This window comes from Simochromis diagramma, unplaced genomic scaffold, assembly GCF_900408965.1.
Source record: "Simochromis diagramma unplaced genomic scaffold, fSimDia1.1 OVJJ01000216.1, whole genome shotgun sequence".
In the NCBI taxonomy this organism is placed as follows: domain Eukaryota; kingdom Metazoa; phylum Chordata; class Actinopteri; order Cichliformes; family Cichlidae; genus Simochromis; species Simochromis diagramma.
The window spans coordinates 7,541,282-7,555,819 of record NW_024386883.1 but is presented as its reverse complement, the minus strand read 5'-3'; the positions used below and the strand labels follow the sequence as shown (position 1 = coordinate 7,555,819).

Sequence of the window (14,538 nt, the reverse complement as noted above, 5' to 3'; positions counted from 1 at the left end):
CTCATCTCTCGCTGTGCTGTTTGACATCAACTGACATCAACTCTCTTCTTTGTTTAAAGAATCAGTTATTAAAAATTTGAATCATTCAGAAATTCATCTCAGGTGAAACTTACACAGACATTGACCTTTGGTTAAGTTACTGGAACTGCACTCCTTCACATGATAAAGTCTCTCTATTGTTTGGCTGTCCGTCTCCAGTCCCTCCCCCTTATTCTGCTTTTACAGCTACTTTTTGCTCTTTCCCAACAGTGTCAGCTGCTTCTCTGTCAAGGATGTTGATCTCTTTGAGTTAATGTTTGATACGCTACCAGAGATATAGACAGAAAATTGCACTGATTTTATTCTCTTTACCACAGTGACTTTCTGTGGAGCAGACCTCTACTGTTAACCCACCTGAGCTCAGTTTTCAGCTCCACAGCTGCCCTGTGCCTCTTCTTCATACTGACTAGTGTTTGTGTTAGCGTTGACCTACCTGCAACACTTAGAAAGAAAGAGTTTATTTCAGTTGTTAGTTCATTTTTTGAGAGCATCATGTATAACTGGGAGAGAGTGCTGCATCTTCTGTGGCACCACAGGAACTATATCATCATAATCGTCACGCCGCTTGTATTCCTTCCTCTGCCTCTCGTCTATCCTTCATCGGTGAGTGTGTTTGTGCATGGAGGTAAATTTTATTTGTTTAAAAAAAAACAGCTAAAGATTTATATTCACTGACCAGACTAATCTGTACACGTGCAATTTGAGAAGTTTGGCTATAACCCGTTCAGTTAATCTGACACTTGTTCTTAAAGAACAGATCTTGTAATTATTTTTAAATCTATGATTTAAGTGTTGGATCACTGACCTACGCTGATGCCCACCTTTAAAACTATACACTCTCACCTGAGTGAATTTACTTGAAGTGCAGTCAATCACAGTTAAACAGGCTAAGTTTGTCTGTCTGTCTGTAGTGGATAACATAAATGGTGTTTGAATGTTGTTCGAATTCAAGGGCTAAAAAGCTTTTAAAGTCAGGTGTTTTATTCACACTTATTAACATGTCTCTCTTGTTGCAGTTATTGAATCTGCTGAAAACATGTGGACTAATGATGGTTATTTCTAAAAATAAACAAATACTCACACTACAACATTGGTCAATTATCCTCCTGATACCCAGGCTCTTATTTGGGGTTCATTTTTAATCTCCCTGACCTCGGGCCCTGATAAATCTTATAATCGTTGAAGAGGAAGTTATTACAATGTTGTAACAGCCTCATGTGGTACCAGTTTTCTTTTATAGGACAACACAATAAACACATTGTATAGCAAAGTAAGAAACACTTTGTTGAACAGAATGAAGTTTAAGATGCAAAAAAGCCAAAATGTAATGTCCCCATGTGAGGACGCAGGCCGTCTGGAGAGAAGCATAGATGATATTCTGATATAGTTTTGATGATTTTCTTTAATAGACTGCATTTTTATGTCTATAACAAAACTGTCACAGTATGCAGAAGCAGACTGTATGTATTGTGAATACTGGACTCAAATACAGACACAAAGGAACGTGGAACAAAACTTGAATTAACAAAAAGTGAACCATTTAACATGGCTGATGGAGAAATACAAAGTAATGCATAAGGCAAACAAAGATGAGAATAAACAATAACCTAAATTGGGGAAACTAAAAATAAACATAAAAAACCCTAAAAATGAAACTTGGCATGGATACAAAGATACCTGGAACATTGAGAGATGGCGCAAAAGACAACAGACGACCTGACCCTGAACAAAGGAGGACAAAGGACTTAAGTACACAAAAAGATAATGAGAGGATGGGGAACTGGTGGGAACACAGCTGGGACAAATCAGACCCGATGAGACAAGGGGAAGCCAAAATAGACACTCTGCATACAGGACAGGGACTCTCACAGTAAAACAGAAAAAAGTATGGAACCCAGACATGAAAACATGAACGTGACAACATAAGACACACAGACATGAAACGCATAAAGGGCGAGGGAAACTTAAACACAGGGGTAGAAGAAACAAGGGGAATCTAAAAAACAATGAACTATAACAGCAACTTAGGCATTGTAGAAATGAACTTAGAAAACCTAAAGGACTTAAACATAAATCAAAAACATCAAAATAGGCTAAAACTCAAAACGCCGGGTCAAAAGACCCAAGATCATGACACAAACATAAGCTGCTGTGACATTACATGTCTGCAGGTTATTTTTTGAGTGCACTTAACTCAGTCACCACGTCTCTCACTTTGAAAGACTTGATTTAATCGAAAGATACTGTAGACATCCAGGGCCAGTTTTTTAATATGATTACTAAACACAGTCACCTCAAAATCCCTGCAAGCCATGTAATCTCTTATGTGTTGAAATATTGCAACTGAATTCACCACCAAATTGATTTTATCATCTTCATTTTTTGCTGAAAGTGCTGAAGTGGTCTGTTAATGTATGAAGGATAAGAAACAAAGCGGGCTTTGTGGTGCTCAGCTGAACCTTTGTGCTTTACAGTGCAATTAAAGACACATAAAGATGGTGGGCTCAAACTACACTACCCAATATGACCCCTATTACTGTTAATAAATTAGAGCCTGTGTTACCTGTAATTATCCTGAGCTCTCTATTTAATATGTAGACATGAGATTTAACGCTTAAATACACAGACTTGTAGTAAAAAATATTTCTATAATATACGATGCATTTCATTACACAAAAGCTGCAAGAGAACGGTATAGCTGTCTAAAATATAACCGTAAAGTAGATAATAACACAAATATTATTTTGTACGTTTTATTATAATGTTTTAGGAAATCTTTTTGAAACTTAAGCTTTATCAGTGTCTTGTCTGCAGTGGAATGTTTTGTGTCGGGAGCTTAAAGAGATTTTATAACTTTTATTGAGGATCATAAAAACGTATCTTGTGAGATGTGAACACGACAAACTGTTTGTTTTATGATCAAGGGTTGCTGCTATCTGCATGTATAGAGACTTAGTGCCTTTTAAAAAGAAAAGATAAGCGAAAGGACAGGAAAATTCCCTGTATGCACTTTGCTGCAAACTGTGGGTTGGTCTCTGCTTCTGTGTGCGTCTGCACAAAATGTAATCAAATCACATGTTAGTGATTGTGATGTTATATTTATGTGTCTGTGTTTACAGGAAGCCAGATGTGGCTACGCGATCATCCTCATGGCTCTGTACTGGTGCACAGAGTGCATGCCTCTGGCTGTGACTGCCTTACTGCCAGTCATCCTCTTTCCTATGATGGGCATCATGAAGGGTGGAGATGTAGGGTCATTTTTTTCCACTTCTGTGCTTCATAAGTATATTTTAATAACACAACACAGCAATAATGTAAAACGTTCACTGCTTCAACAGGAAATAATAGCGTAAGTGGCAGCCAGGTGCTGCTAATAAAATGAACTTGATTAACGGATTATCAGCACCTCTAAAAAAGTAGAAGATTTGCCAGTTTGTTGGTCTGGCGCATTGATGCGTTTGTTAACACAATGCCAAGGAGCAATGATTTTAGAGAAGCAATTGTTGCTGCTCGTCAGTGTTTGGAAAGGCCATTTCTGAACAGAGCCGGGCCAAAATCCCCCAGAACTATGTGAGAAACCAATAAAGCTGTGCAGAAAAGGATTACGTCAAGTTATTACTGTTAAAATTGATTCATGGCATTGTGTACTTCACTTCAATCACTGCTTCTGTTTTTAGTTTTGGTTAATTAATAATGACACTGTGTAAAATGTTGTGTGTTGTTGTTTTTCTGAGTTTCTATTTAAATAATTTTAGAACCTGCTCAGGACCACATAACCTTTTATTATTTATTTTATTATCTTATTATATTGTATCTCATACATAAAACTGTCTTTATTTTTAAAATGATTCTATATAAAAATCTGAGTTATTGACACACGTAAGAAAATTTTGCTCCTGCTTATGAATATAAAATGAAAATCAGAGATTTTAAATATAATTTAGGATATTTTTTTTTTAATTGCACTGAGAACAGAAAGACCATTTATGAGGAACTTGAATTAAAAAGTGTTGATACAACACTGTGTGTCGCATGAGAAAGCAAATAGGAGTGTCAAGGGAAGAAACTCTTCAGTTAGTTTAGTGTGGAAAATAGAAGTTAAAAAGGACAACAGTTATTGAAAGTGTGATGTGACCCCCAGTCACTTCTTTTACGCCATACTTCTACTGGCATGGTAACACTGCTGATCCCGTTTTTTTGCGTTTATTGCTCATAAAGCATATTTGATGATACATGTAGGTCCACAGGTTACCTTTGATCCATGTGCTAATGTTAGCGACTGTGTGATCTGTTTCAGGTCAGTATTGAGTATCTGAAAGACTCGAACATGCTGTTCATCGGAGGTCTGCTGGTGGCCATCGCAGTCGAACACTGGAATCTCCATAAACGAATCGCTCTCCGGGTTTTGCTGCTGGTTGGTGTTCGTCCATCGCTGTAAGAGAGCCTTGACATACAAGTCTACAAGCCTTTCAGAATCCGGTCGTTAAGTGATGACGTGACGAATCCTACTTCCGGGCCTAAAGTAGTCTGCGTTTAATATGGCTTTTGTGTTGTTAACATGTTTAATGTTTTGTATTTTCTTCTATTTAATCTCAAAAAGCTCCTAAAACAGTCAGTGATCACTGTTTACCTCCCTCGGCTTTTATTACGGCTAATCATTTATTTAAGCTCAGTTTTTAAAACCTTAGGATGTAACTACAGTCCAGCCCATGCAGCAGTATATGAATGACTAACCTCGTATTGTGGATGGATTATCTCAGTTGTTCTCCTGGCTGAAGTTTGGTCCGTTTACAGCATCCTGCCATGCGATTACATTTGCTCCTGACCACCGAGAACACTCACGTTAACTTTTATCGAGTGGGAAAAAAGTTAGCTTGCTATGCTAACATAGCTGTGTCGCTAGCGGTCACGTAGCACATCATTATATACCAGCTGGCCAAACTTCAGTAACCCTACAAACGTCACTGCTGTTTAGTTTTCTGTCTTCATTTATATTGGAAGTGATAGCAGAGCTGTACGTTTTAATTTGTTTCCAAAACCCCGCAGTCAGGACATGCTATATTGTATTTAGATAGAAGCTATCGAGCTAACTTCCTGCTAACTTCTAACTCCGTTAAATGTCATAAATTCCGTTTTCATGGATGCCTGGATGTTAAACTCAATTGTTACACCTGGTAGAGCAGAACGCTGATCATTTTATTAAAGATGAAAGACTTTAGACAGTTTTTCAACTCTCAGTAATGCTCGTTTGATATATGGACCTGCAGCGGAGTTTAGGCCCAGACACGGCTAGTGACGTCAGACCGGATAGATTCTTTGCATCACCGTTGTTTTGTTTGAATAAATGGCAAAAAATATTCATTTGATGTTTCCCATAATGAGAAACTTTACCTGTGAGTTTAATAAGGATGACAAACAAGCACAAACACTAATGCCATCTAATTTAAGCCAAGTGTGGTCGCCTCTAAAGGAAAAGGAATAAAAGATTAAATTTAATAAAATTAATAAACAATCAATATCAATAAAGATGGCAACAAATAATTGCTCTCTGTTTTCATTCAGAAACATCTATCGTTTGTAGACGTAGCTATGTCTTTACTTGCATGGTTCTTGAATTTTGACAGGGTGGTATTGCAAACTGCTCCAGGAGTTCAAGGAGCTGCCCAGTACAGCAACATTTAAAAACCAATGCACCCAGAGCACTAGTGAGGATGTTGAGGATTTTTCACTCATGCCTCCTCGTTATCATCATCACCATTCCCTCTCACGCAGGTTAATGGTTGGCTTCATGAGCGTCTCGGCATTCCTGTCCATGTGGATCAGCAACACAGCCACCACAGCCATGATGCTACCCATCGCACACGCTGTGCTACAGCAGCTGAAAGATACAGAGACCCAGGCAAATGAGCGTGATCTCCAGACCCAAGATGCGGACAACCACGCATTTGAGCTGGAAGTTCAAACCAAGCTGGAGACGATACACGAAAGAGACACACAGGATCCTGTGTGTAAGTAAAAATGCTACATACACATATGGGCTTCTAGAAGAAAACCCTTCCAATAACATCTCTGTCTTATTGTGTTTTGATCCAGGTGTACATGACACACAGCGAGAGTTCAGAGAAAAAGCCATAGAAGCGAAGTATGGCCTTCTGACCAAAGGGATGAGTCTTAGTGTGTGTTACTCTGCCAGCATTGGAGGCACGGCCACGCTCACAGGGACCACGCCTAATCTCATCCTCAAGGGCCAAATGGACGAGTAAGGCAAAAAACCCAACTCAACACACAAACAGAAATGATCTTCAAGGTGTGTCACTGCTCATTGAACCACTTGTATCTTCTCTTCACATCCCTTTGTTTTTCTTTCTGTGAAGGATCTTCCCTAACAATACTGACGTGATCAACTTTGCCAGCTGGTTTGGCTTTTGTTTTCCCAGCATGGTGCTCATGCTGGTGCTCGCCTGGTTCTGGCTTCATTTTATGTTCCTGGGCTTCAAGTAAGTATAATCAGCCAGAAACAAACCCAGGTATTTTAAACTATCCTCAGAAAAGCTGCTCAAACAGCACAAAATAAATTAATCTACACTGTAAGTAAAACTGACTTTTTTTTAGCATCTGCAGAGATATGCTGTATCTTTTTGTTGCTCTCCTCAGTTTGAAGAAGTCATTTGGCTGTGGTGAGAAAAGTGAAAGCGACAGAGCGGCATACACAGTGATGAAAGTGGAGTACAAGAAGCTGGGACGTATCAAGTTTGCAGAGGTGGCGGTGCTCGTCCTCTTTATCTTGCTCGTGCTTCTGTGGTTTACCAGAGAGCCGGGCTTCATGCCTGGCTGGGCCACAGTGCTGTTCAATAAGGACGCTGCGTGAGTTCTTTTTTAAGCATGACCTTTAGATATAAATGAAGTGAAGCGCCACATATTACCAACAAAAAGACCAAACAGCTAGCCATGAAATGATCAATTCAACACATGCTTTCCTGCGCATTAAAATGTATGCAGCACTTGTGGTATCACCCAGTCCTGCATTAATGCCTCTGAGGCAGGATGAGTCAACCTATTTTACAAGCAAAGTCACACAAAGTCTTCTGGCACCTTTTGTGCTGAATGCACTGAAGTCTACTGAGACACAAATAAAATAAAATAATAATATTAATAAAATAACAAAATAATTTTCAATAATTTTCAAGCTGTGATGTTTTGACATCACAGCTTTGTTTGTGATTTTGCAGCTAACACTTTTGCTATAAAATATAAAAAGTGACCTGATCTCTCTGCATTAAGATCTATAAAGTGATTGGACATTGAGCCAATTCAGCATTGTTAACCAAGGTAGCAAACATGACCTGACAGATAAATACCTGGATGCTGCTTTAATCCTGCTCAGAGGGTCTGGGTGATTGGCTCTGACCCATTCTTATACAACATCCCCTAGTTTGTATTCATAAAACACATGCTTACATCACATAAAGTTAACAGATAATTTGTGATGGTGGAATGTCAATCACTAAAACTGGAGCACAGAATGAACAGGCATATATTTTATTAGATTTACATTAAATGATCCAAAAGCAACAGAAACGCAGGTGAGATGCTCACACGTTAGCCTCAGTTTAAACAGGTGCGTTATGAAGGAAAAACAAATGCCAGTACAGTTCTTTTTGTACCAGACAAACATTTTAAGCAGTCATTATTTATTTCTGCTGTAAAGTCTACATGAAAAGCTGAAGTGCCCGTCTGAGTATCCGCAATTTGAGCACTTCTGAACTGGAGTAATATTTCTGCAGGAAATGTTCACAAGCGCAACAAAGTTGTAGCTAAAGTCCTCATTTTCTTTCTTTTTTATTAAACTTTCTTTTTTCTTTTTGTTAGTTTTTTATAAAAGAGAAAAATCGGTCAGACTGAAAAAAATGGCAACATAAATGTATGTCAAATACAGTTACGTTGTTTTGCCCCACAGTTGACAGTAAATATGATGTTACACATTTTTCTCTTCATCATTTTTAAAAGGCAGCATATATAATCATGTTCTCTCGTGTCTGTCAGGTTTGTGACAGACGGAACGGTTGCCATCCTAATGTCATCGCTCTTCTTCGTCATCCCCTCTCAGCTGCCGTTTAGCAATTACGGATACACAAATGAAGGTGAAGTATTCATTTTTAACCTTGGTGTAATACACTGCTTCTAAAAATGTTCATGTGAACTCAGTTTGGGCTTACTGGAGCACTGGGTGAAGATTGCTTGGCAGGCTTGATGTTGCACTTTCAAACTAATTACTTGTTGATGTTTAAACTTCATCTGTGTCCCACAGGTAAGAGGATAAAGGCTCCACCGGCTCTGTTGACCTGGAATGTGGTTCATGAACGAATGCCCTGGAATGTAGTGCTGCTGTTGGGAGGAGGTTTTGCTCTTGCTGCTGGCAGTGAGGTAAACACCCTTGGACTCCATGTCATCACCTTTTATTATGTCATTCTCCCTTACAGAATATCTAAAAAGAATTTTGGCAGTTAAATGCTAGTCTTGGTGATTACTGGATACTTAAATGCTTGAATCAGAAAATAAATACTGGTCTCTTGTTTGTTTTTGGTGATTGAATTTTGGAGGTTTTGTTAATATGCTTATCATTTGCACAAAAATTAATGACAATTCCATCTAGTAGAGGAGAGATTTCAGTCAAGGCCAAATTGGTAGACCGATAGCAGACATCCTCTGAGCCATGGTGGTAGCTTTTCTCAAATACTAAACATTTGTTTGTGTATTTTTCCTGCTACCTTTACAGGCATCAAATCTATCCAAGTGGTTGGGAGAAAACCTGTCACCTCTTCAGAATATTCCCCCCTTTGCTATCTCACTGGTGCTTTCCCTACTTATTGCCACATTCACCGAGTGCTCCAGTAACACAGCTACCACCACCCTATTCCTGCCCATATTGGCGTCAATGGTAAATGGAGCTCATATGTTGACAGATGTGTGCGCACGTATGTTCTCCATGAATCTAACTGTGTTGTGTTTTGCGCTCCTTTAGGCCCAAAATATTAAGCTCCACCCACTCTACGTGATGCTGCCCTGCACTATTGCTGCCTCTCTGGCCTTCATGCTACCTGTGGCCACACCACCCAATGCCATTGCCTTTTCTTTTGGAAACCTCAAAGTCCTAGATATGGTAAGATTGGCATACATATGACATACAAACATATGCTGCCTTTGCGATTTTAGTTTATTTGAGCTAATAAGACTGTCTTTGATTGGCCTTGTTGGAGTGGGAAAAGCAATACAATTGTCCTTCTTGTCACTTCTCAAAGTTACAAGAGAGCTATCTGCTGCTAGTATCATCAATTTGCTCTTTAAAATCAGTGACTATTGAGCTGTATCATGACACTTAAATCAACCTCCATGTGTTGTAGCTCATCCATAAGTAAGTGGTATGTTATCCAGATGTGTGCCAGGCCTGGCATAGATGGCGCTGTTTATGTGATGCCATGCCATATCTGGCCTGATTGTAGTTTGGTATATGTGACCCAGGAGCATAAAAAACAGGCCTAGCCCCCGGATCTGGCATCAACCTGGCACGTCTGACTGACCGGTGTCATGGCAGGGTGTATGCCAACCAGATGTGGGCCAGGTCTGGCAATGATGGCACTGTTTATGTTCCTATTTTCCTATTTTCCTCCAGTCTGTATGTCAAGTTTGAATGTGTATTAATGTAGTTAGGAAGCACTCAGTTTAGAGAAAGTGTGTGTGATTTGGTGAATGTGGTATGTTGTGTAGAGCACTTTGAGTAAGTGGAGTAGAAAAGCGCTATCAAAGATTGAGTCCATTCACTGTCTGAACAGAGTTACTTTTGCACTATTATGTTCCGGCACATGTTGTTATTACATGGCTTGATTAAGGTACACATTAGGCTGACATCTGGTGCCAGAGCTGAAACTGTTCTGGGCCAGCACAGGGCCAGCAGTGTGTCTGCAACTGGCCTGTGGCTGCACACAACTTATACATGGCCCACATACCGCAAAGAATGACGGCCCTTTGGTGGCCCAGATCTGGTTTGCCAGAGGTAATCCACACATGGGCCAGCACAGGACCACCAGTGTGTCTGCAACTGGCCTTGTTCTGGCCAATGTGTGGGCCACCTCTGGCAAACCAGATCTGGGCCACCAAAGGGCCGTCATTCTTTGCGGTATGTGGGCCATGTGTAAGCACATTGTGTGGGCCAGATCTGGGCCATACCAATTTTGCTATGTGGGGTAATACAGATAAGATCTTGGTTAGTTGTGTTATTCGACAGACAAATATGCAAACTCACAGAGCATAATTTTGAATTTTTAATAAAATTCTAAAGTTTTAGCCATCCTGTGTCATCATCTGATTATTACATTTTGTTCCTTCAGGTGAAAGCTGGTTTCATGCTCAACATCATCGGGATCCTGTGCATTAATTTAGCCATCAACACCTGGGGAAGAGTCATGTTTAACTTGGACACTTTTCCAGATTGGGCCAACACTACAAATAGTAAACCTTGAATTTGTTTACAGCCTGTTAAAAAACAAATCCAATTCTACAGTCACACAAGAAGACACTGAACAAAGTATCACATTTTCCAACTTCTGCTTCAAACCAATGAGGAAAAAGCTCAGAAATCCACTGTCTGAGATAAAACTTTTCTACCTTTAGCAGACAATAGTTTGTTGTTGTTGCAGGATACCATTACTCATGGTTGTTGCAGGATACATTTACTCATGATATCCTGCTCAGGAAAGCTACATACAGCCCGTTCTCACTCCCGAGGCGTAACATGTCGATGTTTTGTCACGTCCCGCGGCGTTCCTGAGGAACGCGAAAGGAGACCTTCGGCGTTCTTATGGTACGCGGCGGGTTATGGCTGGAATCCAGTGCAATGACACTCCCGCGGTAATAGACGTTCCAGCCCTGTATTCCAGCCCTAAACCTAACCTTATCCCTAGCCCTAACCATAACCTTATTCCTGATCTTAACCAGGACTATAAATAGCGTGTTTCTAAGCGATTTGAAGAAAAAGAGCGAACATGTGTAGATGGAGTCCAGACGGTTCTCATATTTCCTCTTTTTTCCGAGGTCGTCATTTAGGAAGGTGGTGGGTAGCCGAAAACGTAATATGTTGACGATTTGTCACCTAGCGTAAAATGCTACGCTTTGGGAGTGAGAACGTGTTGCTACATAAGAATGTTTTCAGGCCCTTTAAAAAGAAGAAGAAAAAAGTCATAGCAGAGTTTTTCCACTCTCACTGAAGACAAATAAGTTAAAGATTAAATGACAGTTTAAATTTGGTTATAGAAAGAGCAATCAAATATTTTCACTTGCAGCTGAAACAAACTTTAAGCTCTATCAGACTATTATATACAGACCCTCTTTGAGGACTTCCTTACATCATTTCAGTGACAGAACCAAAGAAAGTGTTTAAACCAGGTTATTTCCTCATACACTTTTCAATGAATTTGTTATCTTATCAGTCTGTGTATCATTTACTGATAATGCATGCATTATCTGCAGCATAGCTACTTTTGAAAGGCAAAAATGAAAACTAATTCATGGTGTCAGTTAACTTATTACTGTGGTCATTTTGTTGGACTTTTTTTTTTTGGGTGTCATATTTAATTTTATATGTGTTTTTGTCACAACTTCTTTTCATAAGGCGGAATTTTACTTATTTTATAATTTATAAATACCAATGTGACCTTTTTCTGGTTGTGATAGTCTTTTTTTTAATTTATAATACTTTATATAACAATTCATATAATAATAATAATGGAAGTGCTCTAATTTCTTGCTAAGAAAACTGCAGGTTCAAATTTTGGTCAGACTCCCGGATGAGCCCCCAAATGTGTTATGGACAAAAAAGTAAAACGGAAACTTAGCAAAACCTATTTAGAAGCAGAATGTCAAAATCCACCTTACAGCAACTTACTTATTACATGTTACATCTTCTTTGTGTTGGCTATCTAAAGTGAGGTTGGGCATTTAATTTTCCCAAGCGGTCATATGAGACACTGGAACTGTTGTGATAGGATACACCAATAACCTAAATCTAAAGTAATAGTGAGCAGAACTGATATCAGCTGTTTATGCAGCCTTCTACAACAGTCCCAGTTTCTTATGTGCTCCCTAGGAAACACAAATGACCTAACCCTGATCTGAAATGTAGAAAGTTAAACAGATTTTTGGTGAGCTGAAGCCATTTTTATTACCCTGCTAAAACACCCAATGAAATAAATGCATTGCTTTTCATGCTTAAAAAAAAAGCAGAGAAGCTAGATATACTGTAATGCAGGGGTCAGCAACCTTTCTGATGACGAGTGCCATCTAAAATTTCCTCAGAAGTCAATGTGCCATATGATTGCATTAGCAATAAATTTAATAATGATCTATATGAACAGTTACAAACTATATAGAACAACTTTATAGAATTATATTTCTTCGCAGATGTTGGCAGCTATCAGCGAATAGTTATCAGCTATTTTGAAACAAAAAAAGACTTTTTATCCATAACAAGAACTCCATAACAGCAAATGAACTGTACAACAGAAAATGCAAATGCTATTTATGGTCTCCGCACAACAATGATAAGAAAAATAAACAGGGCCAATATGGCATTTTTGTTAATACAGAGATACACATGTTAATGTGACCTCTGGTCACCCACTCAGAGACACAGGTCTAGAAGTGTCCAGCATTCAGAAGGCTACCTGAGGACACTCTTCGTGTGAGAGAAAATCAGCTCACACAAATATGTAGAGCCAAATACTATCAATAAGGCCTCTGCAATGTTTTAAAGACAGTTAACCTTGTCAGGCAGTGATGTCCAGCAGGTGAAAATGCAAGCACCATGAACACGCACTGCTATAGATTCCAGCTGCGTTCGTAGTCTGCAAACTTTGAACCCCACAGAGTCGAGCTTTTCAGTTCAATTAGTTCATTTCGATGCCCTCTGTGTCCAACCAGTTAATGTGAGACAAATCCAGCTGCTCATTAAAGCTTTTTGGTTTGATTAGAAAAGAAAACATTGGTCCATAGTCCCAAAAACGCATTCTGTCTCGAGTCTACGGATGTATCCGTGTATTTCCGCGGTGCTGATGCTGCACTGACAGCTCCTGAAGCATTTGAAGTGTTGGAATGTGGAAATTTCAACATTACTTGAAAAAACTGCCAGCTAGCAACGTCCCTCTCACCATTAGGTTAAGTTATTTTTAGCCAATTACAAGTTGAATCTGGTAGTTGGGGTTGTTAGCTAAGATACCGTCATTAAGAAGCGGCACAACTATGCGAGCTAATTTGCGATGTGCACTGCTGGCCCAGCCATTAATTTTTAATTCACTGAGTGTCGTGCCCAGGGCTGGACTGGGACAAAAAATCGGCCCGGGCATTTTGACTAAAGAGTGGCCCACCAGGTATTATAGGAAAAGCTATAAAGACTTTGAATGAAAACAAATGCTGTTGTGACAGTGATGTATACTGTCTTGTTGGTATATGTATGATTTCTATACATTTTACATCAGATAAAAACTTTGGTTTTAAGATTCAGATAATTATTTATTATAAGCTAGACATTTTAAATGAGAATAAGAAATAAAAGTATGTCTTTCTGCCCCCCTCTCCCTGTTAATGCCCTACCTGGCCCCCTGGCAAAACTTTGCTAGACCCGCCCCTGCACAGTTACCAGCTGTCAGCTACGTAAAAAAAAAAGGATCCTGGTGTTATTTGTCTCTCAGAAACAGTTCATAACTTCCCTTCAACTCATTCATGTCACCTAAAAGGTAAACCTGTTTCTCCATCACCTGTTCAGCTCTGATGATTCAGTAAGGACATCTCCTGGTTTCATCTTCATGTTTCCCTCTCACCACATATCCAAACCGACATCATGACCAGCAGCTTTTACAGCTGTGGCTCAAGCAAACATACTAGGAAGTAATATTAAATAAATTCTAACAACAGCTGATCAAGCTTAAACGTGCTGCTGTTGTTTAACACGACCTCCGCCGGTTTCCTTTTTCTGGCGCAAAGTGGGCGATAAACAAACAAGAGAAATAGAACTTGTGTCAGAAAAGCAGATCAGCTGATCATTGATCAGTTTCATGATTGAAGTAGCAACAGGAGAGAGAGGCGAGAGAATGAGAGAAGAAGAGGCAGCTGACAGCGTAAAGACACAGAATAAATCCAGCTTTTTTCATTCTAGCTGAAGTACGGGACAAACTGTTCCTTTTCACCTCAACACAAAACGCGTAATATTTTCTCTGAATACGGGACCATTCCATTTTTTTACGGGATGGTTGGCAACTCTACTAACTAACCTTATGAATAAAATAAAGTTCACTATCAGTAACATCATAGCACCCACCCAGCTGTATAGAAACTCCGTCATGCTAGCTAGTACGCAGTACAAGTTATTTTAACTGACTGTAAAAAGTTAGTACAACGAAAATAAACTTCACCTAAACTTGGTTTATATCTGACCCCGCCTCGGGTCTCCTC

The 14,538-nt window shown here is 39.4% G+C and overlaps 1 protein-coding gene across 1 annotated transcript; it reads left to right on the top strand.

Annotated features, from left to right (window-relative positions):
- slc13a2 (solute carrier family 13 member 2) lies at positions 1-10,573 on the top strand. Its single transcript, XM_040032024.1, has 12 exons — positions 1-642; positions 3,159-3,287; positions 4,337-4,473; positions 5,812-6,047; positions 6,133-6,298; positions 6,414-6,536; positions 6,694-6,903; positions 8,083-8,180; positions 8,348-8,463; positions 8,816-8,977; positions 9,062-9,199; positions 10,425-10,573. The coding sequence occupies exons 1-12, from the start codon at positions 532-534 to the stop codon at positions 10,554-10,556; spliced, it is 1,758 nt and encodes a 585-aa protein (XP_039887958.1). The 5' UTR covers positions 1-531; the 3' UTR covers positions 10,557-10,573.
- The last annotated feature ends 3,965 nt before the right edge of the window (positions 10,574-14,538 follow it).